The sequence below is a fragment of the Podarcis pityusensis genome, assembly GCF_964106645.2.
Source record: "Podarcis pityusensis genome assembly, chromosome: 2".
Taxonomy (NCBI): Eukaryota; Metazoa; Chordata; class Lepidosauria; order Squamata; family Lacertidae; genus Podarcis; species Podarcis pityusensis.
The window spans coordinates 27,724,431-27,738,512 of record NC_138029.1 but is presented as its reverse complement, the minus strand read 5'-3'; the positions used below and the strand labels follow the sequence as shown (position 1 = coordinate 27,738,512).

The 14,082-nt window shown below is 47.9% G+C and overlaps 1 protein-coding gene across 9 annotated transcripts in view; it reads left to right on the top strand.

Annotated features, from left to right (window-relative positions):
* SDK2 (sidekick cell adhesion molecule 2) overlaps positions 1–14,082 on the top strand; it is a 339,664-nt gene that overhangs the window by 74,047 nt on the left and 251,535 nt on the right. Inside the window, exon 1 of one of the 9 annotated variants that reach the window (XM_080994330.1) lies at positions 1,505–2,017. The exons of the other annotated variants lie outside the window; for them this stretch is intronic. Coding sequence (XP_080850456.1) covers positions 2,011–2,017 — 7 coding nt within the window. The 5' untranslated portion in view covers positions 1,505–2,010. Of the gene's footprint in view, positions 1–1,504; positions 2,018–14,082 lie in introns of those variants that run through there. 9 annotated transcript variants of the gene reach the window in all.

The following is a 14,082-nucleotide window of genomic DNA, read 5'->3' as shown; positions in this document are numbered from 1 at the left end:
GTGAAAGCACGGGTTATTGCTATCCATACGTATATGCAGGTAAAAAAAGGTAAAGGACCCCTGGGCGGTTAAGTCCAGTCAAAGGAGACCCTGGGCAGCTAACAACAACAACAACAACAACAACAACAACAACAACACATCAAACATTCATCAAATCAGAAACCAGGACGTCGTCTGTAAATCCAGGACTATCCCTGGAAAATAGGGATACTTGGAGGGTCTGCAATCTGGGCAAAGCAGCTAGGAAAATGCCTTCACTACAAAGGCTTTTAAAGGTTTCCTTCTTTCTTCTTTAAAGCTTAAGTCACAGTGGCAAATCATTGATGTCCCAGGCATTCTCCTGGCAGAAGGATGCCTTTGGCCCTTTCTCAGAGCTCAGGTGCCAGAGGTGGCAGAGAAACCACCAGCACTACTGCTGCTGCTGCTGCTGCTGCTATCTCAACAGCAAAGAAGGAGAGAGAGGGGGGTGGGGTGCGGTTGGGTTGTGAGGAAGGGGGGGGGGAGAGATGAGAATGTAGAAAAAGGTGTGGGTCCCAGTGGCGGTGGTGGAGCATGGTGAAGTTGAATGGCACTGTGCTAACAGCCCCAGAAGTCTGCTGCTGGTCCATTCGTTGTTATCAATTGGCAGGATGATGGGAAGAAGATCCTGGCAAGGGGTGAAACAGGGGAAGGAAGTACTCATAGGATGATAGAGGATGACGAGGGGTAGGAACCAGAGCAGCAGGACCAGAGCCAGAGGGGCCCCTGTCTCCATGGATGGGCTCTGAGGCGTAGGGAGCTGCGGGAGTGACGCTCTAGGAGGCTGAGACAGGCAAGGGCCCACCGCCCACCTCCCTAGCTGGCCATGTGGGGCTCACTAGCTCTGGGAAGAGATACAGTCATACTGTACCTCATGTTACGTCCGCTTCATGTTATGTTCTTTTAGGTTACGTCCTGCAGCAACCCGGAAGTACCGGAAAGGGTTACTTCTGGGTTTCGCTGCATGAGCAGACGCACAAAATGACATCATGCGCAGAAGCGGCAAATCGCAACCCACGCATGCGCAGACGCACCGCTGCGGGTTGCACTCTTTTCATGGTGCGAATGGGCCTCCGGAACGGATCCCGTTCGCAACCAGAGGTACCACTGTATGTGATTCCTCAGCTGGAGTCGACTCAGAACAGGTGAGGGTCACCTGCCGCATCAAGCCCAGAGGCTTCAATCAGCAGGCCAAGTACAAAATGGAAGCAGAGCGGAGGTGCTGTGTCTGTTCAGCTGCCCAGGTTGATGGGCCTCAGCTTGGATGTTCCTGGACTTATATGGGCCTGTGCTTCGGGTTTGATTCTGGACTGTATCTTGACTGCTGGACTTCAGTACTTGGGCTGACCCTGGACTGTTGTTTCCTGACCTTTGGCTGCATAGATTGACCCCCCCCCCAGTTTGAAGTGGGGTGCCCTCTGGAGTCTCTTGAGCTGTGCACCTGCCTGGCATGATTAAACGCAGGTCTCCCCCCCCCCCCCTTGCATCCATCTTCGATTCTCGCTTCAACAGTCAGGTAAGGTCGAATTGGATTCCCGCCTTGTTCCTGAGGTAGAACTTCACTCTCTCTCCCTTGATCCCATTGTAGATCTTTGTCCCATCCTTGTTCCTGGTGTACATCTTCTCTCACTCCTCCTTCCCTGGAGGGGAGGGACGCCATTTTATGGTCTGCCTCAGGTGTCAAAATGTCTTGGGCCGGCCCTGCATCCAGCCTTAGATAGATGAACACCAAAGAGGCCTGAATTCACCCCCTTGCTTAACCACAAAGCTTATTCATGTGACTTTGGGCCAGACACTTTTCTTTCAACCGAACTTCTCTCACACTGTTGTTGTATTGATAAAGAGGGGAAACCCTGTAGGCTACCCCTGAGCCCCTCAGAAGTAATCCGATATTTTTATTTTATTTTTTAAATCCAGTGCATCAAAAGATCCATTTTTAACATACCAAGTTGCCTGCGCTATCTGTAGTGACAGTGACTAGAAAGACTTGAAATGGAAGGTAAGGGGAATAAAAAAAAGTGATTTTCTGAGGCGATTTTCTGAAGAGGAAACCTTTCCTCTGCTTCCCTCAGCGGCTGGCTGAGAAGAAATGCTCTCCTCTCAGAGGGACAAGTTTGGCCGTTGGAACAGAACAAAAGTGCTGTGTGTTGGGGGGCTTCTTGAAAGGGGAAATATTGGCTTTTCCAATGTGGTGGGCTGGGCAAGGCTGGCATTTCTCTAGCAGAGCGAGGAGCTGCCTCAATAGGCGCTTCTATGCTTTCCCCAGCTCCTACAGACAGTGGCTCTTTCTCAGCTTGTGTCAACATCCCCAAGCGAGTGAATGGAACTCTGTTAGCCAGCTGGGATTAAGGCTGCTCCAGCAGCTATGGAGAAGATTGATTTGGGGCCAAGCCCAGAGATGTGAATGAACAAAATATGCCCAGGGGCCAAAGCTTTTGCCGCCACAGAGGCTCCCTTTCCCTTTGACGTAGGAGGGCGGGGGGCAGGCGGAAGGAGATGGGAAGAGGCAGATCTCAAGCTGGTGCTTGAAAGTCATCATCTGTTCTATGACCAACGTGGCTTCTGTATTCATGCCAGTCTCAAAAGCCATTCTGTGGTGAATCCCCTCGAAAATGATTATTTGCCTCATCCCATTAGTCTCCCACAGAATGCTGTTGAAGGCTGGCAGAATTGCTGTCCTTCGAATGATTTTATTTTTATTTGTTTGGGGTTTTTTTGAGAAGGGAAAAGGTGGCGGCTCTAAAGGAATTGCCAATTTATTGGTTTTTAACTGGGCTTATTGCTTGGTTTTTGTCTTAGTGGTTGTTGCACCGTGTTGTTGTTGTTGTTGTTTCACTGCTTCAGGGCTTCCCAGAGGCATCTGGTCAGCCATGGCAGGAAACAGTATATTCGGGGAAAATACCCACAAGAAAAGATTGGCAAATTAAGTTAATGGAATATGCAGAAATGGCTAAACTAACAGAATTTAGAATTTAGAAACAGACTCAGAAATCAGGACAATAACAAATTTAAAAATGAATAGGAATTTTTTTATTGCATATATATCAAAGCATTGTATACAAGTTGATACATCAGCGGGATTCTAAAAAACATTTGCAGTATTATGATAACAGAATAAGATATGTATAGATGGAAAATAAGATATGGACATGTATGCATGAATAATAAATATAATGGAACCACAGAGAGGGTAGAGGGAAGTCAAGAGATTGGAGAAATCCCACACTGTGATATTGTATTGATGTTTATTTTATATAGATTGTTATGAATAAAACCAATATTTATTTATTTTAAAGGAAACAGTATATTGAACAAAGATGGCTCTTGGTCTGATCTAGCCGGGCTCTTCTTATCTTAGCCTTCTTATGACATACCAAACAAGAGAGGCAGTGTGGTGTAGTGGTTAGAGTGCTGGACTAGGACCTAGGAGACCAGGGTTCAATCTCCACTTGGCAGTGAACCTCACTGTGTGCTCTTGAGCCAGTCACCATCTCTCAGCTGAAACCTACCTCACAGGGCTGTTGTGAGGACAAAATGGGGAGTAAATGAAGTGCATACAGTACCTTGAACTCCTTGGAGGAAATGTGGGAGATAAATGTAATAAATAAAACAAGCAACAGCAACCCCCACCAACCTTCTTAAGTATTGGAATCTAAGATAAATACATGCATATATGTGAACTTGTGTAATGGCGGGGTTTCCTTTCCCATCTTGTATTCAAGTTGCAACTTTCCTGTGGACTCTGCATGACTTTGCTATTATCTGTATGGCCTGAGCATCATTTGGTGGGATATGTGTATTAATGATGACCAGATCCAGAGTACCACATCCAGGTAGCTAGTGCTGGAAGTGGAGAGGGCAACACACAGTTGGGTTCATTTAGAGCTCCTTCAGACATTCCATAGTAGCAGCGAAAGGGAAAACACTGCTGTCTCAGTGCTTCCTTTTCTCACGCTTCTGGTTTCATCTTTTGTGGGGAGATTGCGTTGCAGGAGCCCGGGGGTGGGGCACGTCTGCTTTGGACCAGAAAGGGAGAAGAGAGGATGCACAAGTCACTCATGCTTTGCTTCTCTTGCAAGCTGACTGTCCGAAGTTGCTTTCTGATGAAGCTGCATTTCCATGTCAGAAAACATGTAGAAAATGTGCGGCCTTCCTTACAAGTAGGATATGGAATAGCTGAGGAGGTGCTAGAATTAGATTTGTGCATCAGCTGGCAGGAACCATCCTACACCTTTACTAGCAATAAACACTCCTGAGCCTCAGCTGTTAAGAGAGATTTCAGGATCAGATTCTCTCTCCTTTGAAAAGGTCTTCAGCTCCTTTTTTGCTTCTCCAAACCCATCATGATCTTAACACGGTGGAGTGGGTGAGGAAAATGAGGCATAGCTCCAGTTGAATGAATAGAAGCGATCTTAATGAATTGAGCACTGCATTGACTTTTTAAAGGATGTTAGAGACCGGGAAATAATGCACAGAGGAGTGTAGTTCATGGGTGGAGTTTTGGCATCACTCTTCCCTTGGGACTTGGAAAGGAAGGACAAGGAAGAGCATGTTATTCAGACAGCCTCTTTTGCATCTTCTGTTGGGTGTCCAAAGTGGCTTACCACCAAAACCATATATCCACCTTTCATTTACTCAAAGTGAAAAATTAAATCGCCTTACCTTGAGTTGCAGGCGCTCTCCCATTTACCTTGGGTTGCAATGCTAACAAATTTGCAGAACTTTCTTCCTTAAACTGGTTATGGTATTTCAACACTGCGTTGATCAGGTCCAGCTCTAGTCTGGTCTTAATGGAAGGTGAAATGTCTAAACCTCTGTGAGGTGCATGCGGGAATAAGTCAAAATGCATGTGATAAACAAAACAAAACAAAAAACAGCAATACCCTAATGCACTTTCACACCAACAGGGACTGTGGATGTGTAACAGGTTGTTTTTACTTTTTGGGTTTTCTATGTTTTAAGGGAAATCCAAATTAAATGCCGAAAGAGCATGGGCTGGCCTTTTGGTGTTGACGGTAGTGTTTGTCAGCTACAATAAGCCATGTGTTTATGCATGCTACCAATAAAGTCCTGTCTAGAAGCACCCCATGTTACAGGTAGTAGGCAAAATCCCTCCCCCCAAGTCTCTCAGCAGTGATAAATACTCAGGGATTGGCTGCTTGGTGCTCCCCGCAGGCTCAGTACATGAGAGAGGAAATTCCCATCTGCTAAATGACCAGGACTGGTGCTGGTGCAGAACCATCCAAGCTCCTATCTCTCCTGGATCTTAGCCAGGCTCCACTTTTGTTTGGACATAAATTTCATGCACTGCATGTTTGAAGGTATCTTGATTCCCTTCTTTCCATTGTGCCTCCTCCGAGAGGTGGGCTGTACTGCAGCAGCTTGCTACGAAGGCATCCTGCTTTTAATTAACAAATTAAAATCCTCGTTAACAATCCAGCCCCAGGGCTGTTGGGAGGCCTGCAGTAGCTGAGCATTTGTTTTGGAAACAGACATTAATTAGGGAAAATGTAATAAAATGGGCCCACAGACGTGCACACGTATATGTATATGCATGGAGGACAAGGGAACGTGCCTGGCTCATCCAGCATCCCTTTGTAGCAAGCCAGGATTGAACCAGTGAGGAGAGTGAGGGCCATATCTCGCATGCTAGTAGGTGGGGATGGTCAAGGCATCTAACCTCACATTGAGAATTTCCATAAATCAGGTATGGCAAACCCACAGCCCTCTTTAGTATTGCAGGACTTCAGCTCCCATCATCCCTAAAAATTGGCTGGGCTGATGAAGTTGTGCAACATCTGGAGGGCTGCAGCCTCCCTATCCCTGACCCAAACCTCTTATTCAGACAGGTCATTGTGGGCTTTTCCCATTGTCTTACAAAGCAGTTAAGTGTTGACTAGTGGTTCCAAGGAGATGGGCTGCAGCAGGGGCAGCCAACATGGTGTTCTCCAAATACTGTTGGACTCCAGATCCCATCAGCCCCAGCCAACATGGCCAGCAGGGACAGATGGTGGGAGTGGAGTCCACCAACGTCTGGAGGGAGCACCATGTTTGCTTCCCTTGAGCAATGCATTGTAACCCAAATTCTGAGTAGTGAATGCCCAAGCTGAGTCCGTGTGAGCCTCCAAGGTTACAAGCAAGGATCTGTTCTCTTTCCCCACCCCCCTCTCCTGGTGTTATGTCCGCTGCTTCAGCCTTCTCCCGTCTGGTGCTTTTGGACTACAGCACCCATAATCACTGGCCATGCTGGTTGGAACTGATGGGAGTTGTAGTCCAAACCGATCTGGAGGGACACTCGATCAGGGAAGGCTGCTCTACCTGATAGCCTGTAGGTTGTGGAAGTGGCACATTCTACCTGGGTTTTCTAATCAATATGAGGATGTTGTAAGCTTAGGTAGATCAGAAAACCCTGTTTGACCTGTCCCTAAAGAGTCACCTTGCTATGAGTTTGGCTGGGTTGGCCTTCATCACTTGCAACTGAAATTGGGGTGGTTGTACTTGTTGCTTCCTAATGCAAGCAGGATGTGCCTCAGATCACCCATGGGAGCTGTCTAGGAAGAAGAGCAAGGCAGTCAGGCTATGTTTTCCTTATCGTTATGGGTGCCTAACTCAGGTCTAGATACCTATCTCATAGGAGATAGTTTGCTGTTTATAACCTGTCATTTACACAGTGGAGGCTGGTGTATCCGGGCAAATGGGGCACTGGTCCACCTACTTCAACCAGCCTCCACCTGCCTGCCTTCGTAAATCCAAATGCAGCCCATCAGCTTCCTTCTCCGTGTTAGTCTCCGTGTTGCCCTTGTACAACTCAGCATGGAGGAGAATGGGAGCAAAAGGAGAATTGGTTGGCTCTGCCTATCATTGGCTCTGGCTTCACGTCCTGTTGGTCTCCCCGCCTTCTGTCCTGCTAGTCTCAATTAGCTGCATTTTCAGGCTTCGGAATAAGGTGAGTTATTTATGTGCAAGGCTTCTCCAGGAAGATGACCCCCCCCCCAAATCCCCCTTTTTAGACTGCAAACCAGGCTTGTAATTGGCCGGCTGAAGAGCTGGAGAGCTCTTGGTGTTGTAAATGCCGCTGAGCCCCCATGGAACCTTGGGAAGGAGCAGAGGGAGCCAGCTTCACAATGGTATGGATTTTATCGGCTCATAAACAAGACCTGGGGATAAACAATTTAAAGCAGCTGACAAAGCATTGTGGGGCCCTGGAGTTGGCAGAAGGGAGGCATTCCATTACTGGGCAAGCTCTCTGCTCAGTGGCGGTGTATTTAAGGGCAGGGGGTAAGCTGGGAAGCACTGGGAAGTACCTTATTGCACTAAAACATGGCATAGGCTTTGCAAATTTATTTGTGAGGCTGGATTTCTATTCCTGCCTTATCCTGAAGGCTCAGAGCAGGTTACAGGAACTCCAAGATAAATTTTTGTGCACAGATGTTTTCAGTGCTGAGATGTATGTCAGAGGCTAGTTAGTTATGGAGTCTGCTTTGGTTTATTGTTTGTTTGTCACTAAAAGCACTGTGCTAAGAGCAACATGTGTTTGTGCTAATAGCACCGTGTAGGTGTATCTATCCCGTTAAGTGTGGGTTTCACTGGCAGTTGCCCAGAGCTGACAGCAGAGTGTTTATTTAAGGAACATCGGAAGCAAATTAACAGTAAACAGAAGTCTGGGATGAATGCAGCTACTGGGATGATTAGAAACTACTAATCTCCTAACCAGGGGTAGGGAACTCGTTGGTTGCCAGACATGGCCCTCCCACCCAGCACGGCCAGGGATGGGTGGAAGCTGTAGTCCAACAACATCTGGAGGGCCAGAGGTTAGCCACCACTCATCCCTACACAGCCAATTCCTTCTACCTTCCACCTTCTTCCCTCTCCCAGCTGTCAACTGCTAAAGTTCCCACAACTATCAATCCACGCTCCTTTTAACTCCCACTTACTTTAATATTCCGTATACCAAGTGATCACCTCCCCATTACCCACCGGAAACAAATGCCAAACATGGATCATTGCATACTGTTCCATTTATCCCATTTATGCTTAGCGATACTTCCCTTGCTTGGTGGCTGGTGTTCATGCAGAGCAGCCTTCTCCACTGTTCGTTTTTCTTCTTGGGATATATGTTAATCTATCTGAAAAATTAGGAACAGCATAAGGACGTTAGAAGGCCTCTTCTAGAACAGACCAAAGACTCTTCTAGTCCAGCATCCTGTTCGCCAGAAGCTTATGGTGAAGCCCACAAGCAGGACATGAGTACAACTGCACTCTCCCCACTTACGATTCATAGAATTGTAGCTGGAAGGGACCCTGAGGGTCATCTAGTCCAACCCCCTGCAATGCAGGAATGTGCCCTTGTCCCATATGGGGATTGAACCAGCAACCTTGGCATTATGAGCACCCACACTCCAATCAGCTGAGCTATTCCCAGCAACAGATATTCAGAGACAGTAGGCCTCTGATCACACATGATCATTGTGAATTTTCTTGCCACCTAGAGAGGCAAGGGAGAATAGACATAAGCTGCAAGAAACAAGACTTTCACTACTCAGACTTCGTAGGGTAACCTTGGCAGTGGAGCCACATGAACATGTGTCAGGAGCTACCCAAAATGGAAGTTGGGGTGGAGTGGGGTAGGCTAGTCAGACCTTCTGACCGTCCGAAGAAGTAGACCATAGTCCACAAAAGCTTGTGCTATAATAAATCTGTTTGTCTTTAAGGTCGTTCTTTGCTGCTTTTGCCGCAGCAGACTAACATGGCTGCACTTCTGGAAGACACTTGCATCCTTCTGATTCTGTTGTTCAAGGCAAGAACTTGGTGTGTGTGTGTGTGTGTGTGTGTGTGTGTGTGTTTACACAAGCACACACACTGTCTGCTCAGTAGATTGGACACCACCTCTGTACAATTCCAGCACCATCCCTTAAAACCAGTTGAGGTCAATAGGACGAAAGTTGCCAGGGACCTTGTCAGTCTGCAGGTTGCCGAGTGCAAGGCAGTTGTAGAGCCGTGGTGGGAAGAGGCGTCGGAACTTCTTGTCCTCCCTCCCGCACCCCCACCACCCCTCATCCTCCATGACAAGGCTGTGGCGCTCTTTCCAAGCTCAGGCTGTCTCTGGACACTGTCAGGGGGCTCGTCAGTGCTGTAAAGCTGTCAGCATGTCTCGTTCCTGTCGTAAGTGCATATGCGAAGGGAGCAGGCGGGCATTGCCCCTTCCCTCCATCACCGGCAGGGTCTTCTGGTGGCAGCGTGATCTTTGCACATAGTTATGCTGTGAGGCAGAGGCAGTCACAGTGCCAAATCTAACCAGTCGTGTGACTTGCCCAAACACTGAGGAGGTGCCGAGAGCAGAGTTATGTCAGCTTCATTTCAGCTGCCCGGTCCTGAGCTGCTCTTTCACCTCACAGCCCTATAGCTTACCCTTGTGGAGCTTCTATGCCACCCCTGCGAGGCAGGCCCCCCCCCCTTTTTAAATGCCCTCTCTTCTCTGCTGTCTTCCACATTGGCATATTTGCCATCCCGTTGCTAGATGTGACTCTCATTCTGAGAGACAATAGGTCTGTGACTACTAGGACAGATGCAGCTTAGCTCAGAGCTAGAGTTAGCAACTTTGTCCACATTTTTGTCTTGCTTGTTTCTGGGCTGGAGCTAACATGTTCCTTATTTCCAGTTTGTCACATTGCGAAGCCCAGGCTAGAAGAAGAAGAGTTTGGATTTGATATCCCGCTTTATCACTACCCAAAGGAGTCTCAAAGCAGCTAACAATCTCCTTTTCCCTTCCTTCCCCACAACAAACACTCTGTGAGGTGAGTGGGGCTGAGAGACTTCAGAGAAGTGTGACAGGCCCAAGGTCACCCAGCAGCTGCAAGTGGAGGAGCGGGGACGCGAACCCGGCTCACCAGATTACGAGTCCACTGCTCTTAACCACTATACCACACTGGCTACTTGAGTATAGATTTACATAGATAATTATTCCTATCCCAAGAAGAGGGTAAAGTCCCAAATCTTTTGTGCTGGATCTCCTGTCCCTCCCTCCCTCCAATTATTATTATTATTACTACTTTCAGGGTGGCTGGGCATGCTGCAAAGCACTGTGCCAGTAACACCACAGATGCCTTGCGCCTTTTGTGTCATGGACCCAAGCCCCAGAGTCCTCTTAAGTACCTAGCCGTACCCCTGGGATCATGAGCCCTGTTGCACTTTGAAGAAATGAAATGCGCTATAAGGGCAGACTGTGCTGCTCCTGCGACGGTCACGTGCAGTGGGCTTTATTATGTGCTGCTTAGCAGCTCCTCCCAAGCCTGCGCCTCTCTCACTTTGGAAACCTTCTGCCTAATCCAGTTACTGCCTTCGTGCAATCCGATTAGCCCATGTAAGAAATCCCAAATCTGATCAGGCACAGTCATATGAGTGCAAGCGAAGGGGTTTGTGGGTGGGAGGCATTTTGTGTAACCATATGTTCCTGCCAGGAGACCTGGCCACCATGTCTCGCTGGGACAGGCTGCGCTTTTAAGCACACACCTTTGTGCTTCTTCCCTCTCCCTCCATTGTTTGCCTAGGAAGGTGAGAGGATGTAAATTGGTCTAAGAGGCATAAAGCAGGACCACATTCCTCCAAAGGTAGAGGTACCTGACACCTTCCTGTTTCCAGGGAATGCATCAAAGTAGAGAAGCAGAAATAAGGGACGCGGGTGGCGCTGTGGGTTAAACCACAGAGCCTAGGACTTGCCGATCAGAAGGTCAGTGGTTCGAATCCCCGCAACAGGATGAGCTCCCGTTGCTCGGTCCCAGCTCCTGCTCACCTAGCAGTTCAAAAGCACGTCAACGTACAAGTAGATAAATAGGAACCACTCTGGTGGGAAGGTAAATGGCGTGCTCCGTGCTCTGGTTCGCCAGAAGCGGCTTAGTCATGCTGGCCACATGACCCAGAAGCTGTACGCCAGCTCCCTCGGCCAATAAAGCGAGATGAGCGCCGCAACCCCAGAGTCGGCCACGACTGGACCTAATGGTCAGGGGTCCCTTTACCCTTACCTTAGAGAAGCAGACAGGTAGGGGGAGAGAGACACTTCCCAGTGTAGAGAAGTGGCTAGAACAGGGGTCAGCAAACTTTTTCAGCAGGGGGCCGGTCTACTGTCAGACCTTGTGGATGGCCGGACTATATTTTGGGGGGGGGAATGAATGAATGCCTGTGCCCCACAAATAACCCAGAGATGCATTTTAAACAAAAGCACGCATCTACTCATGTAAAAACATGCTGATTCCAGGACTGTCTGCAGGCTGGATTTAGAAGGCGATTGGGCCCCCAGGCCTTAGTTTGCCTACCCATGGGCTAGAGTGTCACTACATGCCCCTTAGGCCAATTGCAGTCCTTGGGACGGATCCACCTCACAGGGCTGTTGTGAAGAAAAGGAGAGGGAGATGGAGCATGTGTGCCACCTTGAGCTCCTTAGAGGAATTGCAGGATTCAAAAAAGGACAAAACATGTCCCTGCAGACCAGGATACAGTACAGTACAGTGGTACCTCGGGTTACATACGCTTCAGGTTACAGACGCTTCAGGTTACAGACTCCGCTAACCCAGAAATAGTACCTCAGGTTAAGAACTTTGCTTCAGGATGAGAACAGAAATCGTGCTCCAGTGGCGTGGCAGCAGCAGGAGGCCCCATTAGCTAAAGTGGTGCTTCGGGTTAAAAACAGTTTCAGGTTAAGAACGGACCTCTGGAACTTAATCCGAGGTACTTAACCCGAGGTACCACTGTACTCCTTTGAACAGGAGTGATCATAGAACTGTAGTTGGAAGGGGACCACAAGGGTTATTTAGTCCAGCCCTCAGCAGTGCAGGAATCTTTTGCCCAACGTGGGGCTAGAATCCATGACCTTGAGATCAAGAGTCTCATGCTCTACAGTAGAGTTGTGAATCCTAAAAGCTGCAGAGTAAAATGTTCATATGGCCCAAAGCCACCAGGCATCCCATATAGCTCTCCTTTCCCTCCCTCCCTCCCTCCCTCCCTCCCTCCCTCCCCCTTCCTTCCTTCCTTCCTTCCTTCCTTCCTTCCTTCCTTCCTTCCTCAGAGTCTCTTGGACAGGCACTGATGGGATCTGTAAGGAGCCAGTCCAGGGATTTGCCTGACAAGGTGCTCTCTGCAGGTCACTGGACTACAACTCCAGTCATCTGGCCATGCTGTCTTGGGTTGATTCAGCAACATCTGGAGAGCACCATGTTGACTGCACCTGAGCTAGTGCAGGGACACAAATGCTCTGTTCAGAACATTACATATTGCTACTTATGCCTGTGGCCTCCACTCAAACAGAGATGTTGTTGTTGTTTAGTCGTTTAGTCGTGTCCGACTCTTCGTGACCCCATGGACCAGAGCACGCCAGGCACTCCTGTCTTCCACTGCCTCCCGCAGTTTGGTCAAACTTCGAGAACACTGTCCAACCATCTCGTCCTCTGAGATAGGCCTTGGCTTTTAACTACAGGTGCCAGAAACCCATGTATAGGTACCATGTACCAAAACCACCCATTTTTTACATGGTAGCCATCGTTTTCCCTTATGTGCTCCCACATGAGTAGGGAGTTTGGCGAACCCATGGAGGACCTATATCAACAGTTCTGATCCAAACAAACACCTAGCAATGGGGGATGGAAGGGGAAGCGAAGCTGGGTGTCCTTGCTGCCAAATGAAGGCCTCAGCACTCGTAACCTTGACAGTGCATTGGACTTCCATACTGCGCTCTCCATTCGCTGCCTGATGGCTCTCAGCGTGAGCCTGTCAGCTTCTAGACGGATCCATTTCGGCAAGCAAGGTGAGCATGTTGTGCGCTGGGCCTAGCAGATGGCTGCACTGTGCATGGGGTCCTAGTGCCTAATGGCAGAATTTGCAGGAAGAAAATGCCGCGCAGATTAGTTTGACGAGCGATAGCTTTCCAGCCAGGCCCATCAATCACCTATGAATAGTATTTTGTGGAGGGATGGGTGACCTTGAGAGGAGGAGGATGCAGGAATGTCAAATAGAGATGTGGAATGCCATCTTAGCCGGTGTGTAAAATGTGATGCAAAGGCTGGGGACACTTCAGCCGCATAGCTACTTTGCTGGTGGCTGGACTACAACCTAAACTTTGGCCAACTTTTTACTCCTTCAGTTGTGCCCGTATGAGGTGGGGACGGGGGTGAACAGCACAGGAGGGTCTGCAGACCCTAGGGGGCTCAGCAAATGCAAAGATCTTTTTAAAGGAACACATACATCAGATGGGTTTTCCAAAAACCATGGATGCGTTTGCTCATCTCATTTTTTTTCCATTTGCATTTAAGTTAAAAAGTTTTGGATTTTCTTTGAACCAAGTTTAAAGTTATTGATGTAATCATTGTAATGTTTTAATGTAATTTTCTCATGCCAATTAATATTACGTACAAAGATGGATCTATAATTTTTATACAGTCTGAAGGTTCTTCATGTTTAATTGAATAACTTTTCATCATAATATTTCATCGCCAGTCAGGAGGAATGTAATTGGAGACTTGTGTATAACCAAACTAAATTGGGAGGGGGCACCCAATACCCTATTTTGCACAAGGGCCCACAACAAAGAACATCCACTTGTATCTGATGCAAACATTAGACACAAACTTCCAGTATACAGGGTGGTGAATTCAAACAGAGCCATCCCAGGCACAGGAAAGCAAGAACCATGCCCGCGCTTCTTCATTGCCATGCATTTTGCAAATTCCTTTTTTTAATATATATTTTGAAACTTCTTACTGAATTGCCAAGGTTTCAGCCATATGCTGCATGCTTTGGAGAGATTGAGCAAGAGCTTGGTTAGCTTCAATACCAAAATAACAGCTTGCAAATGGGCAAATTGCAAATCTATGAATTGCAAACAAAGCAAACCAGCTAACTGACTTTTGCCAATGTTCTGAAAAGGTGTGAAATCAAATTAAGAGGATAAGGAGACAAGACCATTCAACTGTGATTCAGGCACTGGAAACCTGTTTGTTGTCCTGGCGGTTTGTTGTTCTGGCAATTCTTTCAGCTCTGCTGCAGTCTGTCCAGTTACATTTCATCAGGCCCCTAAGT